Source organism: Zootoca vivipara, chromosome 14 (genome assembly GCF_963506605.1).
Source record: "Zootoca vivipara chromosome 14, rZooViv1.1, whole genome shotgun sequence".
Classification (NCBI taxonomy): domain Eukaryota; kingdom Metazoa; phylum Chordata; class Lepidosauria; order Squamata; family Lacertidae; genus Zootoca; species Zootoca vivipara.
Genome location: NC_083289.1, coordinates 31,223,080 through 31,250,571, shown reverse-complemented (window position 1 = coordinate 31,250,571; position 27,492 = coordinate 31,223,080). Strand labels below are relative to the sequence as shown.

The 27,492-nt window shown below is 44.7% G+C and overlaps 1 protein-coding gene across 1 annotated transcript; it reads right to left on the bottom strand.

Moving 5' to 3' along the window:
- Window positions 1-9,084: 9,084 nt before the first annotated feature.
- Window positions 9,085-19,278, bottom strand: LOC118092683 (uncharacterized). The gene is made up of 10 exons (XM_035131061.2): window positions 19,221-19,278; window positions 17,883-17,950; window positions 17,518-17,536; window positions 16,039-16,066; window positions 15,052-15,127; window positions 14,479-14,631; window positions 12,974-13,182; window positions 11,315-11,406; window positions 10,008-10,114; window positions 9,085-9,453 (listed from the first exon to the last, which is right to left on the bottom strand). Exons 1-10 carry the CDS (start codon window positions 19,276-19,278, stop codon window positions 9,085-9,087), a joined length of 1,179 nt encoding a protein of 392 aa, XP_034986952.2.
- Window positions 19,279-27,492: the final 8,214 nt, after the last annotated feature.

Genomic DNA, 27,492 nt, shown 5'->3' with positions numbered 1-27,492 from the left:
GCACCAGAGGAGGGGGAGAAGGCAGAAACATGGGGTTAAAGGTGAAATCTAGGGGTGCGGCCCCTAGTAAGAACATAAGATGAGCCTGCTGGATCAGGTCAATGGCTCATTGATCATTCCCAGGGGACCTTTGGAGGAAGCCCTTACAGTCAGACCAATTTGCATGAGGTGTTTTGAATTCCCTACAGTGTGGCACTCACCAAAGCATGCACAACTGTTGCACAGGGGTAGCCAACACGGTGCCCCTCAGATGTGCCCAGGAACTCCCATGATTCCTCACCATTCCCTATGATAGCTTGGGGCTGGTAGAAGTTGTGACCCAGCAAAATCTGGAGGGCATCACATTGGCCTAACCTGGTGTAGCTCATGGGGGCACTATCAGCTACTTCAGATAAAGGTGCCTGTTAAGTATATCAAACCAGACCACTACTCCCTTGGCCACCAAGATACCAGCCACCAGGTCAATAGGGTTCCATTTGCTAGAGGGCCTTGCAAAAACAAACAGTTGCTCTAGAAGCTATTAATTAAAATGCCATTCCTCATCCCACCTGCTTGCCTAAGATGGGGTTTGCTCCATGATGCAAAAGACCTTACCTGAGACAAAGACCGGCTGACTCTGAGTCTCGGTTTCTGAGACTCTGGGTATCTTCGGTTAGCCTGATAAAAATTATTATTATACTTACTGGAGAGGGCGTGAACGGACAGGGACATTCACATAGCTTTGACACATATTATTAAAGTCTAAGGCTTATTTCCCTGCCCGTCCACCCATCCATCTACCCCCATGCAGCCCATCCTCTGAAGCAGTCATATAGCAAGGGCATGTTTACACAGCAAGATGCCATTGGTTTCAAACTGGTTCGAAGAGTCATTGCCTATGGCTTCCCTCCCAAGAAATCCATCAAGTCAAGAAGGACATGCTAATTCAAACAACTGTCATGGATGCTTTAGCTGCGCTTCCTGCATTGCAGGGGGTTGGACTGGATGACCCTTGGGGTCCCTTCCAACTCTACAATTCTATGATTCTATAACTCATACTTGAAGGCTGTATATGAAGCCGGTTCACACCAAAGGACCATAGCAAGAGGCAAAAAGAAAAAAAGAAAAAGAACCACAACCTAGTTCAGGCTGCTTGACTCTTTCTGAATGGAAATTTGTGTACTCTGGGGGTTAATGTTATGGGCCATATGGCTCTAACAGTTCTCAATGGCCCATCTGCTGCAGCACCCTGTGCTCACAGTGGCCAACCAGGTGCCTCTTCTGTCTGCAAACAGGACCTGAGTGCGAGAGCCCTCTCCCCACCGGCAGTTCCAAGCAATTGTTATTTAGAGGCATGCTGCCTTCAACAGCAGAGGTAGAATAGCCTCCTCCTCCATGCATTTGCCAAATCCTCTTTTAAATCATTCAGAGTTGTGGCCAAAAGTGCTTCCTGTGGGAATGAGTGCCACATATTAGCAATGGGCTGTGTGAAGCCCATGGCTTTCTTTAGTCTGTCCTGAATGGCCCCACGTTCCAGTGCTGTGTGAAGAGAGGAGAAAGCTTTTCTTTACATCTGCTTTCTCCACGCCTTCTGTTTTTCCAGAAAGCCATTTCTGGTGCCCTGCTCAGGGGCGGAAGGCGGGTCCCTGAGCTCTGTACCTTTTCATAGGCAATGTTGAATGCATCCCAGAAAGCAGCCAGGTGATCAAGGCCAGGCAGCTGAGCCAGCCTTGTGAAGACCATCTTCATTTTATCGATGCAGCAGAGCATCTCTTGATTTACAGTCAGCTGAGCAAGTTGTACTGCTGAGAGTTCTTCTATATTAGCCGTCTGAAACAGAGAGAAGGCACACAAAAGTGAATAGCTTCATCCATCCATCCGCTTTTCTTTTCTTTTTTTATAAATTTATTTATTTGGCTTTTCATGTATGATACAAATACATCACCATTAATTAAAATAGTAAAGTAAAAGGGTTCCCCAAACCTTTGGATGTCCCTCCATGGGTTCCATTTCAAACTTTCATTTCTGCATTTTTTTACTGTAATCTATCTATTAAAGGTAAAGGTAAAGGGGCCCCTGACCATCAGGTCCAGTCGTGTCCGACTCTGGGGTTGCGGCGCTCATCTCGCTCTATAGGCCGAGGGAGCCAGTGTTTGTCCACAGACAGCTTCCGGGTCATGTGGCCAGCATGACAAAGCTGCTTCTGGCGAACCAGAGCAGTGCACGGAAACGCCGTTTACCTTCCCACTGGAGCGGTCCCTATTTATCTACTTGCACTTTGATGTGCTTTCGAACTGCTAGGTGGGCAGGAGCTGGGACCGAGCAACGGGAGCTCACCCCGTCACAGGGATTCGAACCGCCGACCTTCTGATCAGCAAGCCCTAGACTCTGTAGTTTAACCCACAGCGCCACCTGGGTCCCTTCAATCTATCTATTAAGTATCCCTAATTTCCAAAGTTCATGTTACTTTACAAGTGTCATTGTATTCCTGCTAATGATTTTTAACTGTTTACAGTGGTCTCTCAAATAGTCCATCCGCTTTTCTTCCTGGGGAGCGGTTGGCATCATGTTACCTTAGCCTGAGAAGATCTGGGTTCAAATCCTTGTCCCCTGTCCTGGAGCTCACTGAGTGCTCTAGCCTAGTAATCTTCAAGTGTTTCAGTCCTAGCACCCACCTTTAACCCAAACATGCATTTGGGAACCCATTTCTTAATCTTTCTCCATATATTTGCATGGTGGTAGTGCTCTTGTTGCAATCCACCTTGGATCAGGTCGCAACTCACTAGTGGTTCCTGACTCATCAGCTTAAGACCCAGCCTACTGCTTGGGGCTGTTGCAAGGACTGAAATGTGATAATCCCTTATGCAACACCTTGCATGTCTTGGAGGAAAGGTTGGTTGGAATATAAATATAATAATAAACTATAAAGGTAAAGGGTAAAGGGGCCCCTGACCATCAGGTCCAGTCGTGTCCGACTCTGGGGTTGCACACTCATCTCGCTCTATAGGCTGAGGGAGCCGGCGTTTGTCTGCAGACAGCTTCCGGGTCATGTGGCCAGCATGACAAAGCTGCTTCTGGCGAACCAGAGCAGTGCACGGAAACGCCGTTTACCTTCCCACTGGAGCGGTCCCTATTTATCTACTTGCACTTTGATGTGCTTTTGAACTGCTAGGTGGGCAGGAATAATAAACTATAGCAGTTAACATTTATATGGTGCTTTTATATGATCCAAGTTCTTTACCTACTTTATTTCATTGCATTTCATACAACAGCCCTATGAGGTAGGCCAGTGTTATCATTCCAATATTGTGAAGGCTGGAAGTCCATCCATCTCAGTGATTGAATCTGGGGCCTTCTGTATGCAAAGCAGGTGCTCTACCACGGAGCTAAGGGCTTAAGACCAAAGGATGAATTGCTCCTCAGCTGTTGTGGTAAAATATGGACCAGACCCTGGTTGATCTCAATAGCAAGAGCATCACTGCTGATCTTACCCCATTGAAGCTTGGGTCAAGAGACATCAAATCTGTGATGCTAATGAAAGACTTGAATCTCTGGAAGTTGAGGGAGAGCCAGTTTCCGGTCATCTGGCAGTCTGAAATTAAATAATAATAATAATAATAATAATAATAATAATAATAATAATAAAGGTTTCTGCAATTCTGCAAGTAGACACAGATGAACAAAGCAAATGCTTGCAAATATTTAACCAAAGTTCCAGTGTCGTTCATGATGCAGCAATGTAAAGTAAGAACCAGTGGGGTTTTGCCAGGGATGAAAGGATCGTTTAATTTCTAGCCAACTTCACTTTTGAATTCGTTCGTTCACAAGGCCGTTCCATAAATGCCCCACCACTGCCTGTGAAATGCTGTCCTGAACAAGGCCCACCTGGCACCAACACGGAACTTCTTTTCAGAGCCAGGTTAAGACTTCCAACTTCTCCCGGGAATTTGATCCCATGGCTTTATCTTAGGAGTCATCCCCACTTGCATTTGCCCCACCACTCTCTCCCTGGAAAACCCACGGTTTAGTGCTGAATTAGACTGGCATTTGCACCGGTTTAGAGCAAACAAGCGGGTTTTCTGGGGGGAAGCGGTGGGCAATGGCAAAACTACTCTGACCTGTGCCTAGAAGGCACAGGACGAGCAGGAAACCGCTCTGACCCATACTTTCTAGCCACAGGACAAGCAAAAGTGTGGACAAACTTTCAAGTTCTGTTTTGGGTTGCTCCACCCCTGAGGGAAGCTAGCAATATATGTTTTGTGTATTGATTTCATTTCTTTGTATACGGACAGCTTTTATATTAATCAGTTTTTAATATCTTTAAACGTGATTGTAGAGACAGTAGAAGAAGAAGAAGAAGGGTTTGGATTTGATATCCCGCTTTATCCCTACCTGAGGGAATGTCAAAGCGGCTAACGTTCTCCTTTCCCTTCCTCCCCCACAACAAACACTCTGTGAGGTGGGTGGGGCTGAGAGACTTCAGAGAAGTGAGACTAGCCCAAGGTCACCCAGCAGCTGCATGTGGAGGAGCGGAGGTGCGAACCCGGTTCACCAGATTAGGAGTCCACCGCTCTTAACACAGTCCTGTGTTAGATGGCTAACAAATTAATTTATTAATAATAGTAATAAAAATGATGGTGACGGTGACTCCATTCTGTTTGCACACTAATCCACACAAATGATCCCACCATATTTCCGCCCTGGGCTCCTTCGGGAGGAGAGATGGGACAGCAGTTTAATAAGTAAAGAAACAACCTGTGAGTGGAGGGCTGACGTTGAGATTTAAAAAGAAACAAGCAAAGAGATCCAAAACTGACTGATTCCTCCATCTGTACAGGAGTTAGAAAGCCAGGAAACAAAAGGCTCACCTATTTTTTGAAGGGACTGGAGGATCCACTGGGCCACACCAGTCTTGGTCTCCAAGGACATCTGGCCAAAGGCAGAATCCAGCCCTTTCACACTGCAAGGCATCCAAATGCAGGGACACCATTAATCCAGAACACTTCGGTCTCTAGTTCTGCCCACCAATGCAGCCCCCAACAGAGGGATTGTGGCCCTCTATAGATTGGCCACCCATAATTTGCACGCCCTGATTTACACACCCAAGCCAAAGACTGAAAAATTACTTGGGTGATTAAATGTGCTTTTAACTCCTGGCAAAAGCTGTCCACAGATTCCCCACCCCGCTAATCTGAACGAAGGCATTTATTCCATAGGTTGAGGCCACTCCTAAAAAGACCCTCCTCTATACTGTGGCCAAATCTGCCTCTGTCCAATGTGTAGTAGAATCCTCAGGCCCCCTCCCTAGCAGATCACAATGACGAGGGGGACAGCCTCTACAGTGGAGGGCAGTCTCTCAGCTCGTAGAATTATAAAAACTGTTGAGTTGGAAGGGACCTCAAGGGTCATCTAGTCTTTGGCAATCCAACCTCTGTTTACAAACCTCCAGTGAAGGAGAGTCCACCGCCTTCCTAGGGAGTCCATTCCACTGTCAAACAGCTCTCACCACCAGAAAGTTATCCCTAATGTTTAGCTGAAAGCTCCTTTCTTGCAATTTGAATGCATTGGTTCCGGTCCTACCCTCTGGAGCAGCAGCAGCAGAAAACAAGCTTGCTCCATATTGCATGCTCCATCTCACCTGGTCTTGGGCTGTTTAGGGCCTTAAAGCTGCCCCCATAGCAAAACAGCAGCCAATGCACCTCCTTCAGCCTGGGTGTTATTTTGCGCACCCAGCACGAAACCCCACTAATCAAACTTTTACTTACATGGGTTGTAACTGCGTGCAGTTGGGGAGAGTAGGAAGCGCCCCCAGCTCCTCCATTGTGATGGATGGGAAATAAATTACCAGGAGCCCATTGAACCAGGACAGTAAATCAGGCGTTGGCATGGAGGCAAAGTGTGGCTTCAGGATTTGGAAAATCCCCCGTAACATGATCTCACGAACCCGCACGTTGGTTATCTCTGTGATGCTCCCCTGGAGACAAAGAACATACAACCATCAAGTGTATGGAGGTTCGTTCATTTCTTTTATTTTGGATTCGAAAGTCCACTTTATCCTTGGCATGAATGGCTGGGGTCTTAGAAAGCTCTGCATTCGAGCAGAACAATGGATCTAAGAACCTAAAAGGAGCACTGCCGGATGAGGTCAATGGCTCATCTCATCCAGCATCCTGTTCACACAGTGGCCAACCAGATGCCCCAAGGGGAGACCTGCAAGCACACTCTCCCCACTTTTGGTTTCTAGTAACTGGTATTCAGAAGCATCGCTGCCTCTGTCCCTGGAGGCAGAGCATAGCCATTATGGCTAGAAGTCAAGGCTAGCCTCCTCCTCCATGAACCAGCCCAGTCCAGAGCTGGCAGATCCAACACCACCTGGAGACTCACCATACCTGGCTTCCAACATTCAAAGTGGCTCACCTGTGCCTGGATGCTGAGAAGAAGGCTTTGGAGCTCAGATATAGTTCGGCTCTGGAGGGTTGCCATCACATTCGTTGCCTCCGTCTCAGCGCTGACCCTGGTGCTGTCTGTTAAGGTGCCGGAGATAACAAGCAGTGTTCCCATCTGGGTTGTTGTCAGCAAATCCAGAACTTCAAACTGAAAGACAAGGGGCAGGGGGGAGGGACACCATTACCACCAGAACTTCATTCCCTGTATGAGTGTGGTGGGCAGGTGCATAGCTGCCAAGTTTTCCCTTTTCTCGCGAGGAAGCCTATTCAGCATAAGGGAAAATCCCTTTAAAAAAGGGATAACTTGGCAGCTATGGGCAGGTGTAAGAAGCCCCTTGTGGTCCAGGCTGCATGCTTCTGGTCAGGTCAGCTGGTAAAGCACTGCCCAGTTGGCATTGGCTGTGGCGGGGCCCCCTTGGTGGTGGCTCCCACATGATTGATTTCCAGGAGAAATTTAAAGAACATTCCTGTTTGCACAGGTGCTTGACGGCTGAGAGATAACTGGCCACAGCAACCACGAAATCAATAACCGTGATGGTATACAATTGCTTCTAAACATTTTCAGTGTTCTAATTTAGATGTTTTTAGAAGCTTTGGGAATGTTCCACATGTTTTCTTTATTATCCTAAAGTCTACAGTTTTATTTATTACAAGCATCCCCCCCCACCTTTTCCTCCAAGAAGCTAAAGGTGGGATACTTGGTTCTCCCATTCCCCATTTCATCCTCACAACAACCCTGTGAGGTAGATTACATGGGAAAAGAGTGACTGGTCCAAGTGAGCTTCATGGCTGAGTGGGGATTAGAGCCCTAGTTTCCCATGTCCTAGTCAGATACTCTAATCACTACTTTGGGGTAAAATTATATTAAAATGTTCAACAACAACAACTTCAATCCTAAAAAAAAAAGTTCAACAACTTTGATCACGTCATCAAATCTGGCCCTCTTTGAAAATGATGAACATGATGGTGTGGCCATTGGGAAGAAGGGTGGGATACAAATTAAATTAAATTAAATTAACAAACAGTGATCACTTCACTGAAAGATCTTCAGCCACCTGAAGTTCAGCCATCTCACAAAGAATCATCGCCCTCAAAACTGTTAGCATGAAGTAAGAACCCCTGTCAAAGGGGAAGAAGAACCTGGTCTTTGCATGATTATTGCCCTCACTCCCTGACTTCCTCAATGCTAATCTGCCACAAGTAGGGGAAGGGGACTTGAAAGCCTCTTTGTCACCTCATTCTCTTGTCAGATCAATTGCTCTGGTGCCCTGGCAGATAATGACAATGCTCCAGCTCGGGGGGGGGGGGGAGGAGAAAAGGGCCTGGAGCTGGACTCTCCCTGCCCCCCCTTCCTGCCCCACTTCAAATGGGGTGGTGGGGAACAACACTACTTACACCATTAAAAGAGGGGTTCAGGTGAATAAAATCATTGTAGTCTGCAAAGCTGCTGGAGAGTCCAAAGTTTTCCTGCAGCCAGTCTCTGCTGCTTGAGGTCATGATGGTGCAAGCAGCACCTGCAGGGAATATGGAGATGCAATTGCTCCGCCCACTTTTGCCCCTGGCCACACCCCCTTATGACTCTGGCACATTTACCACGAGCAGGTGGATCCCAGAAGGTTACCCCCCAAGATAATGTGGTCCTTCAAATGAAAAAGCTCCCTGTCCCTTGCTCTTAATACTTTTAACACTATTTCCAACAAGGGAGAAAAACCGTAAAATAACCATCTATCACCTTCTTTTGTGAGTTGTCTTTGAAGAAAATCCAGACGCTTTGCGCAGACAGCTTTCTGGGTGCTTTTGTCCAGTTCATGATAGACAGAATTGATCCCTTTGTAGCTGCAAAGCAAGCCAAGCAGAATGCATTTTTGCATGATAAAATGACAGGGAAATCCAGTTCTTTGCACACAGAATTATACTTCTCTGGCCTATCCTAGGAAGCTGCCTTATACTGAATAAGACCATTGGGTCCATCTAGCTCAACTTTCTCTACACTGACTGGCAGCAACCCTCCAGGGTTTCAAAAAGGGTTCTCTCTCACCCCTGTCCAGAGATGCCTCAATTGGACCTTGGACCTTCCGTATGCCAAGCAGATGCTCTACTGCTGAGGTAGCCTGTTCCACTTATCATCAAAAAGTTACTCCTGATGTTTAGTTGAAATCTTGTTTCTTGTCATTTGAATCCGTTGGTTCAGGTTGGTTCCCTCTAGAGCAGCAGAAAACAAGCTTGCTCCATCTTTCATGTGACAGCCTTTCAGATATTTGAAGGTGGCTCTCTCATATCACCTCTCAATCTTCTATTATCAAGGCTAAACATACCCAGGTCCCTCAATGGTTCCTTAAAAGGCTTGATTTCCAGACCATTGATCTTCTCGGTCTCCCTCCTCTGCATACATTCTAGCTTGTCAGTATGCTTCCTTAAACCGTGGTGCCCAGAACTGGACTCAGTATTCCAGGAGGGATCTGACCAAGGCAGGTCCTATTAATCTGGACACTAGACATCTGTTGATGCTGCTTAGAATTGCATTATTATTATTTTCGGTTGCTGCATTGTGACAAACACAGGACGGGGCAGACATCTCTACCTCTGACAGTTTTTCCATTAGAGGACTTCTCTCCATCAAGCACAACCCATGGACCACCCACCCTCAACCTGAGCCTACTCACATATCACGGAAGTCTGTACAACCAATTTTGGTCGGGAAAAGCTCCAGGATCTTTGCATCAGCTACAGGCAGGAACCTCATCAGTTTCACCTGAAACAGGTCTTTCAAGGAGGGTGAGCAGAGGTCGGGGAAGCTCTCGTTCACCTTCCTCAGAACGGTCTCCAGCAACAGATAGCTGGCTCCGCGGTCAGGTGAGGGCTCCAGGGGCAACAGTGATAACTTAGTCAAGTAATCTTCCATGTAGCGGATGCTCTGGCTGCGGAGGGTTTGGGCAACAGCTTCTGTCAGGCTGGCATTGGCCAGGGCACCACGAGCAATGGTCAGTTGGGCAAGCTGGGAGGCCGTCAGGACATCCAAAGCTGCAAACTAGAAAATGGGTGGAAATCATGAGTTTGGTGCAGGCAGTCCTAAATGGACAAAACGATAGCTCCTCTAAGGACTAGGGTCCCTCTGAGCATGCACAGAATGTATGGGGAACGGCCATCGCTCAGTGGTAGAGCATCTGCTTGGCATGCAGAAAGTCCCATGTTCTATCCCCAGTAGCATCTCCTGGTAGGGCTGGGAATGTCCTCACTTGAAAGCCTGGAGAGTCACTGCCAGTCAGTGATCTGACTCAGTATAAGGCCAATTCCTATGTCCCTGAAGGTTATCCCCCTCCCCATATACAATGGTTCTAATGCCCCCCAATAAAAATCTAGTCCGTCACAGGGAGCCTATGTATTTGTCAGGAGGGCATAAAGAAGAAGTGCCTCTGAGCACCTGCCTTTTCTTTGTGAAGCAGCATCTATATAGCCAGAGTACTTCAGAGCACATGCCGAGTGCCTTCCCCCACCCCGACAGGAAGCCTTCAAGTTGCATTCCATAGCTTGTGGTTGGAGTAAGTTACTCTCCAGAGCCACAAACGCAATTGATTTTCTTACCCCTTCAAATCCACTCCAAGCCTTTGTGAGGTCATTGTATGAGGCGTTGTTCAGGAAACTCTTCCAGTTGCTCTGAATCCATTCTTTGGGTGAACTCTTTGGGCAGGCTGAAAAGCAACATCAAAAGGAGCTTTGTGGTGTGGACAAGGAAATGGAAGGACCAAAATCTGCCACCTATTTGGTAAAGGCTAATGAAATGTGTGGAGCTGGTAGTGATGGATAAACTGACTGGTGCAATCCAGAAAAGAGAAAGCATGAGATGAAATGGAATGTATGGGGAGAGATGGAACAAATTTGTGAATACCTGTACTGGAATGCATTGTATGGAAATGAAAGACTAGAAAGATATTTGTTTACCTAGATTATGTTTTTTTCTGCCTCTCTCTCTTTTTTGTTTATCAATGTAATACAATGCCTTTTTTTCCTCCCTTGCTGTAGTTTAATGAATAATAATCAAATAAAGAAGAATAAAATGATTTTTTAAAAGAACCTTTATTTTTCAAAGAGTCAAATGGAACAATTTTTAATGAAGTGACTAGGACTATTATCCCACTCAGTATATGTACTGGAGTTGAAATTGACGTTACGTATATAAATCATGTAGTTGTTGTTGTTTTTAATTGTATTTGTATTTCAGGTGGTTGTTTATATTGTATATGTTTTTTTATTGTAAATCGCTTTGAGATGCCTCATTATAAGTGGTTCATAAATGAAATTAAGAATAATGCATCCTACTGGAGGTTGGCAAGAGTGTGATGTCCTCCTCTTTAAGATTCCACCTACCCAAGCCCTAATTCCTAATCTGCAGTTTATGAACCAAAAGAAAATCAAAACACAGTCACCCTTTGAAATTTTGCACCCCTCCAACTGAAAGGTTTGCACAACAATGAATATAATAATATTTGAATGGGAACAACTGCATCACATAAGGGGGGAAATACTTGCTTGCAAAAACATGTATAAATTTGCACTCAATAAATATTGGGAGAAATAATTTGCACAAAATGCAGATGAATTTCCATCTGGACCTTTCTTTAAAAAAAGAAAAACGATCAACAAGATGCAGGAATAAGGTGAGCTGAATATAAAGCTGGAAAAATGAGAAAACAGGAGAAACCAACATTGATAGGTTTGTCCATCCCTAAATAAGAGAGGAAGTCCTGTCCAATACAGGGCTGTTCAATGGCTGCAGGTCCACGAGTCATGTGACCCTCAGCTGTTCTGCTGGCTCAGATTGAGTTTCTCTGGAGTGATGACTCTTGACAGCTTGTGAAAGGAGGACCAGAGGGAGCACATTCCCCACTTACTGTGTATAGTAAGGAATCTCCCGATCCAGTTGGCAACCTGTTGCTTTGTGCTGCTGTCCATCCCAGAATATGCACTGTCCAGAGCCTGGACACTAATGACGGGAGACACAAGAAAGGAAATAAGCATCTAAAGGCATTGTTAGCTTTATCTGTTTGATACCTTACACAGGGCAGCCTCTGAGGGACAAGGGGTTGCATCCGGTGCTGGTCCTACTCAGAGAAGACCCACCAAAAACAATGGCCATGATAACCAGCTCCAGTTTGTTTCATTGAGTCTACTCTCAGTAGAGCTTAGCTGGAGACAACTCGTGCAACCAGGCTTCAAAACCTTTCAAATGCAATCAAATGCCCAGACAGAGGAAAGTCTTACTATGGCACCAAAAGGTTGTCAGTGGTGGTGCCAGGCAGGCTTCATCTGGGAGAGCATTCCACAAGTGTTGGGGAGGGAGGGTTACAACCAAAAAGGTCCTCTCCCTGTTGCCACCCTCAGGTGTTTCTTGTGGGGTGCAAGGAGAAGGGCCTCAGGTGATGTTCTTTTTGGGAGGGGTGGCCAGTCAGGTATCCTGGTACTAAGGCTTTGTAAGTTAAAACCAGCACCTTGAATTGGACCGAGAAATCTACAGGCCTCATCCGCATCAGCATTCTGCAGCAGCTGCCATTTCCAAACAGCCTTCAAGGGCAGCCCTAGATATAACTCAGGTCATCCCTGTGAATCCTTTCAACCATACATATCTCTTGTGCAAAGGACCTTTCGGACTGCAGTATTCAGGATCTAAACATCTGCTCGAATCCTGCAACTACAGCTGTCTTGAAATTCTCATCTCATTTGAGAGGGAACCAGAGGGAACCAGCTGCTAACTTAGCTGGTAACTCTAAATGTTGTGCTCTTGATTACCTGCAGGGAAGATTCGCAGGTAAACCATATGTGGAACGAGTCTGCCCCTGCGGTATGTCGGAGGTAGAAACTGCCTCCCACGTTTTATTACGCTGCCGTTTCTACAGTGACATACGCCGGGTTTTAATTTCCCCTGTTATGCAAAATTTCTCAAATGAATCCGAACCCCAGTGCCTAAAATTCCTTGTAGAAGATAAGGACCCTGAGATTACGATAAAAGTAGCCAAATTTTGTGCGACTGCCATAAAACTCAGGGAACAAGTGGTGTCACCACAAGGATTAAGGCCCCCAACGGCAATTTTAGGCTATATTTTAGTGACCCAGTTTTAATTTACATATTCTAAATGCTGTAATAGATACACGTGTACTGTCCCTGCCATGTAAATTTTAATGCTACATCATTGAGTTTTATGATTTTTGATTCTGTATGTGAGCTGGTCTGTGACCGTAAATAAAATTGAATTGAATTGAGTTGTGCTCTTGATTGTAAAAAACAAAAAACCTCAGAGTGGGTTACAAAAAAAAAAGGGAGGGGGAAAATGAAATTATCAGTGAAAAACAATGAAAAACTACTTAGACTCTTCAAAAATAAAATGAAATCAATAATAAGCTAAAACCTATTTTAAAACACACATCAACATTATACATATCTGGACAGGCTTGCCTAAACAAAAATGTTTTTCCCCAATCAGGGAAGGTGGCTGCCTGATGTCAGGAGGCAGGGAGTTCCAAAGATTGATTTCTTACTAATAGCTGTCACTTACAGGGTAGCGAAGCCATCGCAAGTGATGGGAAGCTGAGTCATGCACTCTAGGTCATTGGAGTTTATCGCTGCCAGGTAGGAGTGCATCGTGTCTTGAAACCAAGAGGCAAGGAAGCCTGTGCTCTGGACCCGGGGGTCTGCCTTGATCTTTTCCCATGCTGCATTCAGCAAGAAGGTTTTGGCTGGCAGTGAGATTTGGTCCCCAGAGACCTAAATAGAACAGAAATGTGGAACAGCTGGTGCTCAAGGAGGAGAGATAAGTGGGGTTCACCTGGCACTTTATTTTTGCAACACGTATCCAACTTATTGCTACACATCACGTGGCTGTTATTTAAAAACAGAAGGATAGCTTGCTGGATCAGACCAGAGGTCCATCTGGTCTAGCATCCTGTTCTCACAGGGTTCAACCAGGTCCCCATGAGAAACCTACAAGCAGAGCCTGAGTGCCACAGCAGCCCCCTCCTCTCCAGCAACTGCTATTCAGAAACACGACTGCCTCCAACTGTGGAGTCAGAGAATAGTCAGTGTGGCTAATAGCCATGGATAGCCCCCTCCTCCATGAATTTGTCCTGTTCTTGTTTAAAACCATCCAAGTTGGTGGACATTTTTGCCTCCTGTGGGAGTGAGTTCCATAGTTTAACTATGTCGGTGATGGCGAACCTATAACACGCGTGTCAGCACTGAAGAAGCCTCTTCTTTTCTCTGTCCTGGTCAACTGAACTGTGGCTCTTCGATGCCCCCTAAGCTAGCTCACTGCCCTCAAGCCAAAGGGAGGATGCTATCACACTGACAGTGCTAAAGTGAGATTCCCTGCCACTCCAACCAGCTTCTGTTTGTGAAACAGGGCGACAGCACACTCCAGTCCTTAGCTCAGGCAACAAAACGTCTTGGGGTGACCCAGCTTATTCACCATTCAAAATAGCACAGGCACCAACATCAATCAATGCAGATCTTGATATACGATGCGTACTGCATGCACACGCTCACACACACACACACACATACACACACACACACACACACACAACGCTAGTTTTATAATTCTCAGTTGCTCAGCTTTAAGCTCTCTGCTTGCAGTAGGGTTACACGAGTTAAAATCCTGGGGATGGGAGAGTTGCTAATGCACAAGAGATCGTGGTCTGAGCTGCAGGGAAATTTGGCTTTGTGACCCTCTGTTCCTTTGCAGCCCTATGATTCTGTACAGGTCTCCAGGTCTCACTGCAAAATCTTCCCTGCAAAACGTCTCTGGGGTGTCATTTTCTAATTAGAGCTATCCATTGGCAAACATACAGGTTGAGCAGAAGGGAAGCATGCACAACAGGTCAGAAATTCTAGTTCCAAAGGAGCAGCCCTTATCCTACACACCTTATCTACCTACCCAAGCCCAGATGCACCACTGGCTTCAACAGATCCTAGTGTCCACCAGAGAGGTCCAATCAGCACACAAAAAAGTAGGACCATTTTGCATAACCAAAAAAAAAAGCTTTTTGTGAGAGTACTACTTACCTGCAGATTTATCTCATTCAGAGCTGCCTGGAGTGTGTCTTTGCCAACATTTTCAAAGAGCATCAAGAAAGCCCCTTGGTCCAGCTGGGCCTCAGAGTCTGTGATGGAGCACTTGAGGATGGAGGCCAGCTCACTTGACGTCAGGTTGGAGATCTGTAGAGCAAAAGATGTATTTGTGCCATTTTCTGTAAATTATTTGCACTAGCAGTAGCAAAAGGAGGCGCTCTTTCAAGCCCCAAACACTAGCTACATATCTTTTAATAGGTGCAATCCTTCCCTTAAACCAGTCCTCTTCTCTGCTCTTGACAACCATTTCTCCCACCTCTTTTTCTATGTCTGGCATTTTCATTTCCAGGTCTATTTAGTTTCCTAAATAACATTATTTGATAACTCAGTGGAAGCTTCCCAAAAATTGAGCTTCCTAAGTTGAAGCAAAGCACTGGCATGGCATTGGCTCTATGGCAAATCAATTAAGATAAACTTTGCAGAATCTGAGCTGTTGAATAAGCAAATTTGCAAGACCTTATATACCATACTGCCTTCTTCGGGGTATTTAAAGGCTGGCAAAGATACCTGGTCTGCTGAGCCACAAGCATACTGTGGCAGTGTAAACTGGCATGGTTCTTCAAGTGTGGAGTTTAGGTCTGCCCTGTATAAAGAAACACACAAGGTTATAGATAATTCTGCCAATCAGGCAAATAAATTTCAACTCACTTTTGGCTACTGAAATGATTAAATGATTCAGCCTGCAATTCTCACATAGGTGTAAGCCTCATTGAACAAAGTGACACTTCCTTCCAAGTAAGCTCACATTAGATTGTATTGCCAACACACTGCTTTTCGTTTTTTAAAAGCTGCACAGTATATGGGGTGGGGCTCCTTATTCATTTCAGGCAGTGTGTTTAACATGGACTTTCTTTTTTATTTAAATAGTTATCAATTGCACCCATCATGAAAATACAGCAAGACATGTATACCACATACAATCCGACAGTCACTCTGATAAAAGCATCGTTAAAACTGGGGGGGGGGGTGGAAATCATATTCAAAGGCTTGCCTGAATAATACAGATTTCAACAGATGTTTGAAAGTAGGCAGGGGTTATTCATGTCTAGTTTCTACTGGCAGGGAGTTCCACAGGGCAGGGCCTGCTGCTTCGTAAAGGCTCGGTCCCTGGTAAAGCCTAACCAAAACTCAGGAATGCAGGAAACCACCAAAAGTGTCCCATCAAAAGTGCTCAGTGATTGAGGCAGGAATCTGATGGTCCTTAGAGCTCAAGTCCTTTGGGCTTTGTGAATTAACACAATAACCCTGAATTTGGCCCAGTAGTGAATAGGCTAAAAAAAAAATTAGACCCTAAAATTAATGACTTTAAAGGGGCCCTCTGTAGCTGAATGTTGGGAGATTCAGGACAGATTTAAAAATTACTTCTTCACACAGTTAAACTATGGAATGTGTTCCCAACTTGGATGGCTTTAAAAGGAGACTGAACAGATTAATGAAGGAGAGGGCTATCAATGGCTACTAGCCAACTTAGAATTCTACCCCATTAGCCTGTACCTGCTGACGGAAGAGCAGTAGGTTGATGCTGTGAAAACAAACAGACAAAATGTAAATAATCACAATGTTTTTATATTTGTTGCTTTTATTTCTATTCTGGTCATTTTATTGCCTGCCAATTCTGACGCCTGGCTTGTAACCAGAAGCAATAAAAACATAGTATTTATTTATTGAGTAGGTGGTATATCAGTAAACTTAAATGAATCTTATGAGGCTGCCGGATCCAATGAAACAGGGGGGTCAGAACCCAGTGCAGAGCTATACATGCTTCAATCAACTGATGCAACACAAATGAGTCTGGGTTGGATTATGGCTCTAATGAATCAACCCTCCTTGCTTTAGTTAGGAGACATCTCAAGCCACTGCAGTTTCAGCACCCTGGACAACAGCCCCATTCACAGGACGGCAGTAAAGCCTCACATAGAGTTTGTCTACACTTTACTTGTCCCATGCCTAGAAAGCACAGCTCCAAGAGGTCTTCCGCTTCTCCCAAACTTTCCGGGCATGTGTCCAAGTGGTTTTCCATTTGCCCAGCCTCTTTGCCCAGGAAAACCCTCTCTTTACCACTGAATCCAACCAAATGTCAATTCGTGGAAAACTCAATTGACATTTGTTCCCATTCAGTAGTAAAGAGGAGGTTTTCCCTGGGGGAAAGTGGCAGGACAAGCAAAAGTGCAGATTTACTGTCTTCTTGTGGGGTACCATTTGGCATACTCTGAACAAGCATAGTTGAAATTTAGGAAATGTTCCATTAACTTTCAGGCATCAAGTTTCAATGCCTGTTAGCCAGAAGAGCTGGCAGAGTTCTCAGCTAGCAGAATGGACTGTACTGTTTTAGAGTGCAGGTGGGAGATGCCATGTATAGCCTATTTCTTATTGTCAGTTTAAGTTTTAAGTTCCCTTAGAGGTTTGATGTTTTAATTTTTGTATGGATAAATGTTTATTTCTGACTGATGGTCGAATAAAGTCTGATTGATTTATTGATTTGGAGGAAAGTTTTTCTTTAAAAGCACTCAAAGGAGCATTTTGTAACCTGAAGTGGTGCAATCCACACTTCCACTTCAGGGTTAGCTATGATTTCTACATTGCAGGGGTTGGGTGAAATCCCTTGGGTTCCTTCCAAGTCTACAATTCAATGATTTTACCACCTCATATTCCTACACCTGTAGATCATTTCCATTGGAAAGAAGTGGTGCAAGGGGGAAATCACTCAAACCCATTCTTTCTAGGCATGAGACAAGTGGAAGGGTGGATGAGCCATATGACAAAGAACCAGGATGCTGGAACTGCCTTTCACATAAATAGATCATTACGTTAATGCCTTATTCTGAAACAGCGCTCTGAGTTCAGCTTAACTTGTGTGTGATATTGGTCACGGGTCTGGATAATTATCTCCTTCCCACCTACTACCAGTATGCTATAATCCCCTGACCCTCATTCTTGTGCCGATAAGATAAAAGTAAAACTGATCTTACTTACATATTGGAAAGGCCGGACACTGATTAAAAAGAAGAAAAAGACAAGTGTTCAGAAAATCAGGATTGCATATTGCTCATATATAGAGCTGGATCTATTCTAAAAAGCTAGTGCTGTGGAGGGGTCGAAATGACAATGATGGAAAGAAAATCCCCACACACATACACACACAGAGAGAGGAAATGTTGCATCAGAGTACTCAAATAAACACTGCTCTTGAATTGTTCAGTCATTGTTCACCTGTGATGCAACTGGCAAGATCTTCTTCTGAATAAATGGTGCTGCTTTCAGGACAGACACTAAACTGGCAAATTAACTCCAACAGCAAATGGATCATGTTGCCACTGTTCACCCCACCCCATACTTACTGGATTCAAAGCAATAGGGTAGGATCGGCGAGAGCGATAACCATGCCAGCTGCCTTCCGTCCAGCCCCCTTGAAATGCAATTTGAAATAGTTAGAACATGTGGAAGGACTAGTCTTCCAAGAGTTTGCTTAAGGATTAAAGCAGGGTTGGCCAACATGGCGCCCTCCAGATGTTATGACTACAATTCCCATTGTGAGTAGCGGTCAAGGATAACGGTGGTGGTAGTTCACAACATCTATAGGACATCACATTGGCTGCCACTGAATCAAAGCAATCTGAGTTAGAGGCCATCATCACATCTTGTGGCAAGGAGTCCCACAGATTAATTAGTGGTGTGACATAGCAGTCCTTTCTTTTGTTAGTCCAGAACCACCAGCCCCTCTGAATTTTAATGCTATGAGCAAGAGAGAGAAATGTTTCTTACTCACAAGTTAAGAGAATCTCCAGGATGGTCTGCTGTTACTGCAACAAATTTAGCTAACAGCACAAGTCTGCTCGTGTCTACTGAGAAATACATTCACTGGGCCTTGTTCCCAAGTGAGTGAGTATAGAATTGCAGCTGAACAGTGCAACACAGAAGTAGTTCCTATTGTGTTTGTTGGTGCTTACTCTCATGTACATGTGTACAGAATTGCAATCAAAGGCTGTCACCTCATTAAATATTAGTGGATTAATCACATGGAGTTGTATCTAACAATGTTTGACTTAGAGTAGACCCATTGAAATGAATGGAGCTGAGCTAGTCATGGCATGGCCAATCCACCAGACTACCACCAGGTTAGGGGAGACTGGTTTTAGCCAAGTAATCAATTCTGCATAAATTTGCACAGAAGCAAAAAAAAAATTAAAAAATAACTCTGAAGTAGAAGCACAGCTGCTTTGATTTTAGCTTATTCAAGTAAGTGTTACAGCAGAACTCTCTTTCAGAGGACGTTCCCCATTCCCCAATTTATAGAAGACTCCTTCCAATATGGTGCTTGCCACAGCCGTCATTTTTTGTTAACTACTTCCATTAAAAGTAATTTGAGGCACTTTTTAAGAACCAGCTACCTCTGTCAGGAGGGACTTTCTAAATAGCTAAAAATGTTTGATTGAACTGATTAATCAACTGGACATTACACACTGGGCAATTCATCAGTTGCATAAAAAGCCATGAGTCACTGCTTTAGCTCTCAAAGAATGTGATGACTCACCTTCTAGCCCCACAAAAGCTGACTCACCTTCTAGCCCCACAAAAGCTTGCCAGAAAAAAAATGTGCCTGTTTTGCTCACTGTGTAAATATTTACTTGGATGCATTTGATTATGTTAATTATTGGAATAAGAACTGGAAAACCTACCTGAAATGAGTAGCAAAATAAAGATCGCGTAAATGGGCGGACCCTCTTTTTCCTTCATGGCAACTCAGTTTTCCAAACAGGCCTTCCTTGCAGTGCTATAAAGCATAAAATATGACCTCATAAGAACATAGGAAGGGCTTGGCTTGCTGGATCACTCCAGTCTCCTGTTCTCCCAGTGGCCAATGAGATGCCTCTGGGAAGCCTGAAAGCAGGACCTGAACGCAACAGACTCTCCTCAGTTGTGATTCCCAGCAACTGGCATTCAGAGGTACAGTATAATGCTTTCGGCACTGGAAACAGAACACAGCCATTGTGGCTAGTAACTATTGGTAGCCTTATCCAGTGCTTTTCTTTTTCCTTTAAAAATGTTTAGGAGTTCCCTCATTTTGACTCAAGAAAATCACCATTTAGTAGTTCAAATCGGGAAAAATAAATACAGTAAATGGAGAAAAGTACAAAGATTCACAAAATGTTTAGGGATATGCGTACCCCCAGGGGGGGGGGAAGCACTGGCCTTATCTAATCCTTTTTTTAACACAAACCAACTTGGTGGCCATCACTAAATCTTGTGGGAGCAAATCCCATGGATCACCCAGTTCAGCCCCTCCCTTCGAAGACTCCCTTCCTTACTCTCCTGAAGCACCCATGTGCATCCTTTTGAAACTCCACATAATTCCAGAAGTGATTTGTCACAAGGGTTATGAAGGAACAAGTCATTAGATCTTTCAGAGGGGTGTCTTCTGGGCCTCATAGTTGCTCCTCTGCTCTACAGTCAGAATCGCAAACAACTTTCAACAGTTTGAGAAGTGTCACACTTTTTGTGTGCATTCATCCAGTAATGTTCCAATAACACTAGAAGGCATAGAATCATAGAATTGTAGACTCGGAAGGGCCGCCGGTGGTGATCCAGTTCAACCTCCTGCAATGCAGGAATCTCAACTAGATCACTCATGACAGGTGGCCATCCAAACTCTGTTTAGAAACCTCCAGAGAAAATTGCATGACATAGCAATTTAGTATTGATTGATTGATTGCAATAATAATAATGATGATGATGATGATGATGATAATAATAATTTATTTATAGCCCGCCCATCTGGCCGGGTTCCCCCAGCCACTCTGGGCAGCTTCCAACAAAATATTAAAATATAGAATTCCATCAAACATTAAAAGCTTCCCTAAACAGGGCTGTCTTAAGATGCCTTCTAAAGGTCTGGTAATTGTTGTTCTCTTTGACCTCTGGTGGGAGGGCATTCCACAGGGTGGGTGCCACTACCGAGAAGGCCCTCTGCCTGGTTCCCTGTAACTTGGCTTCTTGTAGCGAGGGAACCGCCAGAAGGCCCTCGGCGCTGGACCTCAGTTTCCGGGCAGAACGATGGGGGTGGAGACGCTCCTTCAGGTCCTCCAAGGAGCTCAATGTGGTATACATGATTCTCCCCCTCCCTATTTTATGCTCACAATCACCCTGTGAGGTAGTTTAGGGTGAGAGGCAGCAAGCTTCATGGCTGAATGAGGATTTGAACCCTGGTCTCTAACCACCACACTGGCTATCAGCGCAGATGAGGAAGGGACAGCTCACCTGAGTACACAATTATCAAACCAATTTGATCCATTTTTAATCATTTTTGTAGGGAGTGCTAAAACACTCACCTGTGCCCAATTTTAACACCAGTTTCACAATGATTTCAATATTTAAAAGTGGAAGGGGGGGGGGACAGAGAGAAATATAAACACTGGGATAGAAGGGATACTTATTGAAAACAGCTGGGTATTTATTTATTTATTTATTTATTTATTTATTTATTTAAAAGCGTTTTTATCAATGTAATTGTGTGTAGTTTTTTTTTTAACTAAAAAGTTAGGCCACAAAGCACCGTTTTTAAAAACTGAATAAAATCTGCAGCTAAAATTTCACTGCCAGGAAAGTTCATGGAGGTATAGAGATCTGGCGATTGGCTCAGCCGCCCAACACATCACTTGACGTGTCAAAACCATAGATCATCAACCCGTCATATAAGAAAAAAAGGGAATGATACTTAAGAAATTTTAACCTAACCATTTATAATACAGAATGGGCTTGGTTGTAAATAAAAAATAAAAAAAATCAGAAACAGCTGGCATGGCAGGTATTATTATTATTATTATTATTATTATTATTATTATTATTATTATTTATATACCGCCCTATACCTGAAGGTCACAGGTTTGCACTACATCTCCCATCAGCCCCAGAATTGTATGGCTACATTGTCTGGCACTGTGCTGGGAGTTGTAGTCCGAAACATATGGAGGGCACCAGGTTAAGGACTGCTGATCTAAATTAATAATTTTGGGGATATTTTAAATATCAAAAACTAGTATTAATATTCCAAGTGTTGGTAGCAGCAAAGTGGCCTATAGCTCAGTACTGGGTACTGGGAGTGGACAAATGGTCCTCCCAATGAATTTCTAATTTCTACTGTTTTAGGGCAGCATCCAGCTGTTCCTACCGCCCCAAAAATTAAAGCACAGAAACATAGAACTGTAACGTTAGAAGGGACCCCAAGGGTCTTCTAGTCCATCCACCTGCAATGCAGGAATCACAGCTAGTGCGCACAAGTTATCCCCATCCACCTTCTCTTCCCCTGCCCCTCCAAAACCCACCTTACCGTCAAAACACCGTCATGTGTTCCGGAGGCTGGCAGGTGCACCAGTGTGAGTGTCACAGCCTCCTGTAGCATCTCCTTTTATACCCAGGTCTCAAGCCACTGGGATGGAATGCAGTAAAGCTGTACAGGTGGCTGCTTTGATGCAGTTGCAAAGAACAAAAGAAAAGGCCCCACCCTTCCTCCTGGGGCATCCTGGCCTTTGGGGCACATTGCACTCCCCTGCAGAAAGCTGGGCACGCCATAGCAGAGGAAATTCACCTCGGTGGGAGCCAGTGGAATGGAGTGGCTGGGGACCAGTCGCCATGTGCCTCTCGTCACCTGGTTCGCCCTTGGGTGCATAGTTTTTTCTTACAGAAGCAGCCAACATTCTTTACTTGTTTGTTTGCTTAGTTTAGTCTACTTCTGGGCTCACCTTACACAGTGCATGTTCACTCGACCGCTTCAAGCTGCGGAATTGGCACTCTTACAGGTGCTACATAACGTTTGTTCCACAGTTGTAAGGAATTGATCTTCGGAACTCCCTGGCTATTGACATCAGGCGGGTGGCTTCCCTGTACTGTTTTCCAGCTCCTGTTTAAAACATTTCTGTTTAGGCAAACCTATCCATACTTGTAGAAGTTACACGTGTTTTCATCTGTCTCTAACTTGGTGTTGATTGTAATTCATTTTAGAATGTTTTCAAATATCTGCTTTTGTTTTATTGCTAACTAGCCAGGAGTTCCCGGGGCTGCCTGGGTATTTTTTATTATTGTGGTTTTTTTAAATGGATAGTGCAATTTGTGAATTCCGACCACTCACACCAAGAATTGGGGGAATTCAATCCAAAGTCATGTTTTGGTCCACCATCTTGATTCAAAATGGTGCCTGGCACTCAAGCATCAACGGAGAGCCCCTAATCCCCTCCAAGGAACCCTGATGCTGAGTTTGGTGATGGTATCTCAAGAGGTGGCCAAAGCTATGTCAAAAAATGGCACAGGTGTGCCAAAAAGACATTTTGGTCCATCATCTTGATTCAAAATGGCGTCTAGTGTCCAAAAGGTAATGGAGTCTGCCACCTCACCTCAGGAACCTTCATGCCAAGTTTAGCAATGGAATCTCAAAAGGCATCTGAATGTAAAGAGAACAAATGGACAGAGAAGTGGTATATCAATTTTGCTAAATAAATAAATGAATGCAATTCCACTATTTAGAGACCGCTTTTCACTGTGGATGTTCACAAAAAGTGACAATCAGTGAAACAATTCATGAATCAATCCCATGCTAGTTCATCATAGGATATAACCAAATATATCAAAGATGGATGCAAACACACATATAATAACAACCTAAATTATAGCAAAACAGCCTATAGCAATTATTATCTATTGCATAGGTAAAGGTAAAGGGACCCCTGACCATTAGGACCAGTCGTGACCGACTCTGGGATTGCGGCGCTCATCTCGCGTTATTGGCTGAGGGAGCCGGCGTACAGCTTCCAGGTCATGTGGCCAGCATGACAAAGCCGCTTCTGGCGAACCAGAGCAGCACATGGAAACGGCGTGTACCTTCCTGCTATAGCGGTTCCTATTTATCTACTTGCATTTTGATGTACTTTCGAACTGCTAGGTGGGCAGGAGCTGGGACCGAGCAACGGGAGCTCACCCCATCGTGGGGATTCGAACCGCCGACCTTCTGATCAGCAAGCCCTAGGCTCAGTGGTTTAACCTATTGCATACCCAACTATTAAACTTTAACCATGACGAGTCCACCAAACTTGGAGAAAATTAGCAATGGAATGTGAACAATATATCAATCTGTTCTTTAAAATTGGACGAAATAGATCAGGGGTTGGACACCATTTTTAAAAAAAGCATTGCTTAAAAATGCTTATCCATTGTAAAGTAAATACGGTATGCCAAGTATACATGAATTGACATCCGCAGTATTTCCCCCCAATAAGCTACAAAACTGTTCTCCACATCCCTGTTGTGTGTGCAAGTACAGCTCCTAACAAACCTCAGAACCCAACTTTCCTAATGATAGAAGCCATTGGACATATTTCTTTGAGATGCAGTGGGATCTGCTTCAATTGAGATATTTCGACAGAGGCTGGGCATTCATCTGTCATGGTTGCTGCCGTTGCATCTACATCGTGTATATAAATTCAATAAATAATAATAATAATAATAATAATAATAATAATAATAATAATAATAATAATAATAATCCTGCCTTGAGCAGGGTGGGGGTCAAACTAGATGACCTCTGAGGTTGCTTCCAACTATAACCTTATGATTCTATAACCCATGGTTAATTAGGACCATTAACACACATCATGCCAGAAACAACAGCCAAGATCTGTTGCCCTTGTGTTACTTATTTAATACAGTTTCTATACCTCTTAATCATCAAAACCTTGAGAGTTTTCTCAAATCTGCCTAGCACTTTCAGAATCCAACCTGCTAACAGCCAGTAGGTTTTTTTAAAGGGGGGGGAGGAATGGCTCTGCTTCCCTGTTCCCTCACGTTCTCTTGAGCTTTGATTAATCCTCTCCCTTCATTCTTATACAACCTGTCCTTCGTCAGGTGAAGGGCAGAAATCATTGCATATTTTAAGGCTGCGTAACCAGATCAGCATTCTTGATGAGCTGCTCAAATTGTAGACAATCAAGATTTAAAGTGGGGGGAGAGGGAGAGACCAGTTGACCTAGGGAGGCAATCAGAAACTCAGAAGATACCATTGAGCTGGTAATCTTTTGTTGAATCCTCATGTGCGTGCTCAGGTCAGAGAGTTTTAGAACCTGGCAACGTGTCAAGAAGTGGTTCTATGTCTCTGACTGTTTAACATTCTGAAGTGGCTGGTTTTCCTTATGAGTTAAGAACCTACGGACATCAGAAGAGCCTGCTGGATCAGGCCAATGGCCCATCTAGTCCAGCATCCTCTTCTCACAGTGGCCAGCCAGATGCCCTGATGGGAAACCCACATGCAGGATCTGAACACAAGTACACTCTCCCCTCCTTAGGCAGATTTTGGGGTGTGTGACAGGTTTGGTTGCACTGGGCGCGGGGGCGATGCGGGAGGCAACACAACTATGATGTAGAACGGAAGACGAGAAGCAGGAGTTGCCGGATTTTGGTGTTGCAGGGGTGTCAGGGGCTGGACTGAGGAGGAATGGTGGGGGCCCAAGAACAGAAGGACAGTATAGATTTAGAGCAGTGGTCTGCAGAAGGTCATAGTTCAGAGGCTGCAGAGGGGAGAAGCTGGGAAATATTGGGGAAGCAGCAGGAAGAGGACGCACCAGGGGAGAGACAGCTGACAGACTCAGTGTCTCTTGAAAGCATTCCTGACCCCCCTTCCCAGAACCAGGCGTGCCTTGAGGGTAGTTGAACAGAAAGCCCAGAGACAGAAAGCACAGATCAGTCAGTGCAGGGGTGACGTACAATAGGAGAGATGTAGGGGGTGGGACCCCAAGGTCTGCCACTGCCTATGGTTTCCAGTCAACGCTAGCCTTCTCCTTCATGAATTTGTCCAGTGATCTCCCCAGTGAAACATGCCTGGTGCGATCACTAGCAGTTTCAAGACCAGCAGGGCTCTTCTCATGCTCTTGTTCTCAGCTGCATTGTGTTTACTGTCTTCCGAAACCAGCTACCCTACATTGCCTTGCATTTCCTTCTGATTTCAATCACAGGAGCTGTCATTCAACAATGGGCGCAAGTAAATCCCACACATGCTTAGAGCAAGGCCCCACTGAGTAAACAGATTTTTACACAAACAACCACCCTTCCTGTTAGCGTACCATGCAAGTCCTAATCTGTCCTCCTGAGCCATTCACAAGACATCAAGGGGGATTGCTTTGGCGGTCATGTGGGGGAAGCACAGGGAGTATCGCTGGATCATCTCCAGGGCCAATTGGTGCATCTTTTCTTGACAGTCATTCATCAAACTGGCACTCTGTACTGAAGAACTAAGCCGTCACTCCAAACCAGGAAAGAGCTTTTTATAGCCTAAGCCGGCTCATTACAGGCCTGCTGTTGTAACTTCAGAATGATTTCTGCCAAGGAAGGGGGCATATCAGCTGCTTATATTGGGCAAAGCTCCCCAACACCAGACTACAGTTCATAACACAAGAACAAGAAAGCAAATGATTTGGAGTGCTCTAATATCTTTTGGAGAGATTTAGATTCTGTTTTCCTTAAAGTGCCAGTGTATACTGTTCTCTTGAAACTGGAACCCCTTGCCTTGGAGCACACAGAGTGACTCCTCCTTGGTGTTTCTCCTGTGTGCCTTCTCCAGAGTGATCCTAGGAGCCAATCCTCATTGGTTGACGCACTTCCGTCCACTCTAGTTGGCTCCAATTTGTTAATCATATAACATGACTTTTGCTTTAATTGTTATGTTTAGCTTTTTTTTTTAGTTGTTGCTTTGTTAACAGTGTGTTATAGATTGTAATTCTTTCCCCAACAATGTGTTAATTATCCTATATGATTTATGCTGTATTTGTGATGTTCCCTTGTTAATTGTTTTTTATTGTTTGTATGCCGCTTTGGGAGTCATTTGAATGAAAAGGTAAAGTTAAAGGGACCCCTGACCATTAGGTGCAGTCGCAGACGACTCTGGGGTTGTGGCGCTCATCTCGCTTTACTGGTCGAGGGAGTCAGCATACAGCTTCCAGGTCATGTGGCCAGCATGACTAAGCCACTTCTGGCGAACCAGAGCAGCGCACGTAAACGCCGTTTACCTTCCCGCCAGAGCGGTACCTATTTATCTACTTGCACTTTGACATGCTTTCGAACTGCTAGGTTGGCAGGAGCTGGGACCGAGCAACGGGAGCTCACCCCATCGCGGGGATCCGAACCGCCGACCTTCTGTTCAACAAGCCCTAGGCTCAGTGGTTTAGACCACAGCGGTATAGAAATACAGTTATACTTTGGTTCTCTAATGGATTTTTTGACTTCCGAAAATGTTCGAAAACCAAGGTGCAGCTTCCAATTCATTGCAGGAGCTTCCGGCACTCAATTGGAAGCCGTGGAAGTCACGTCGGACGTTCGGCTTCCAAAAAACGTTCACAAACTGGAACACTCACTTCTGGGTTTGCAGCGTTCAGGAACCAAAACATTTGAGTTGCAAGGCATTCAACAACCAAGGTACAACTGGATCCAATCAATCCAAAAGGTGAGAAGACTTCTCCTCAATGGCTAAAACACTCCCCCTTCATGCTGATAGGATAGCTCTAAGATGCTGGAGACAGCAATCCTGCTGGGAACCTGCTGAAAAAATAGTAATGGGTCTTCACCCCCATGCTTCTCTGAACTGCTGCATCTATGCCGATTGGAGGTCAAGTGAGAGCCAGTGCCCAACCACAATGTCTACTGACGGGCAAGTAACAAAAACATGTGTATGCTTAGACCATCAAAACCATCCTTATACCATGTCAAATTCTTTATCCACCCTGATCAATGTTGACTCCTCTGTTTAGAAGTGATGACCCTCCAGGGCCTCAGGTAAAGAAGTGTCTCACCTCATCCACTGGAACTGAGGATGCTAAGAATGGAAACTAGGATGTCCCCCCTGCAAGGTGTGTGTTCTCCTCCTTGGAGAACAACTCTTTCAGGAAAGGATTTGGGGGTGATGAAGTTGGAGGCAGG

Coding starts and splice junctions, on each gene's coding strand:
- LOC118092683 (XM_035131061.2), bottom strand. CDS start 19,278: ATGAAGGAAAAAGAGGGTCCGCCCATTTACGCGATCTTTATTTTGCTA. Junction 17,951..19,220: donor TATTTTGCTACTCATTTCAG/GTAGGTTTTCCA, acceptor TTGCATTTCAAG/GGGGCTGGACGGAAGGCAGC. Junction 9,454..10,007: donor CTTGGAGTGGATTTGAAGGG/GTAAGAAAATCA, acceptor CCCATTTTCTAG/TTTGCAGCTTTGGATGTCCT.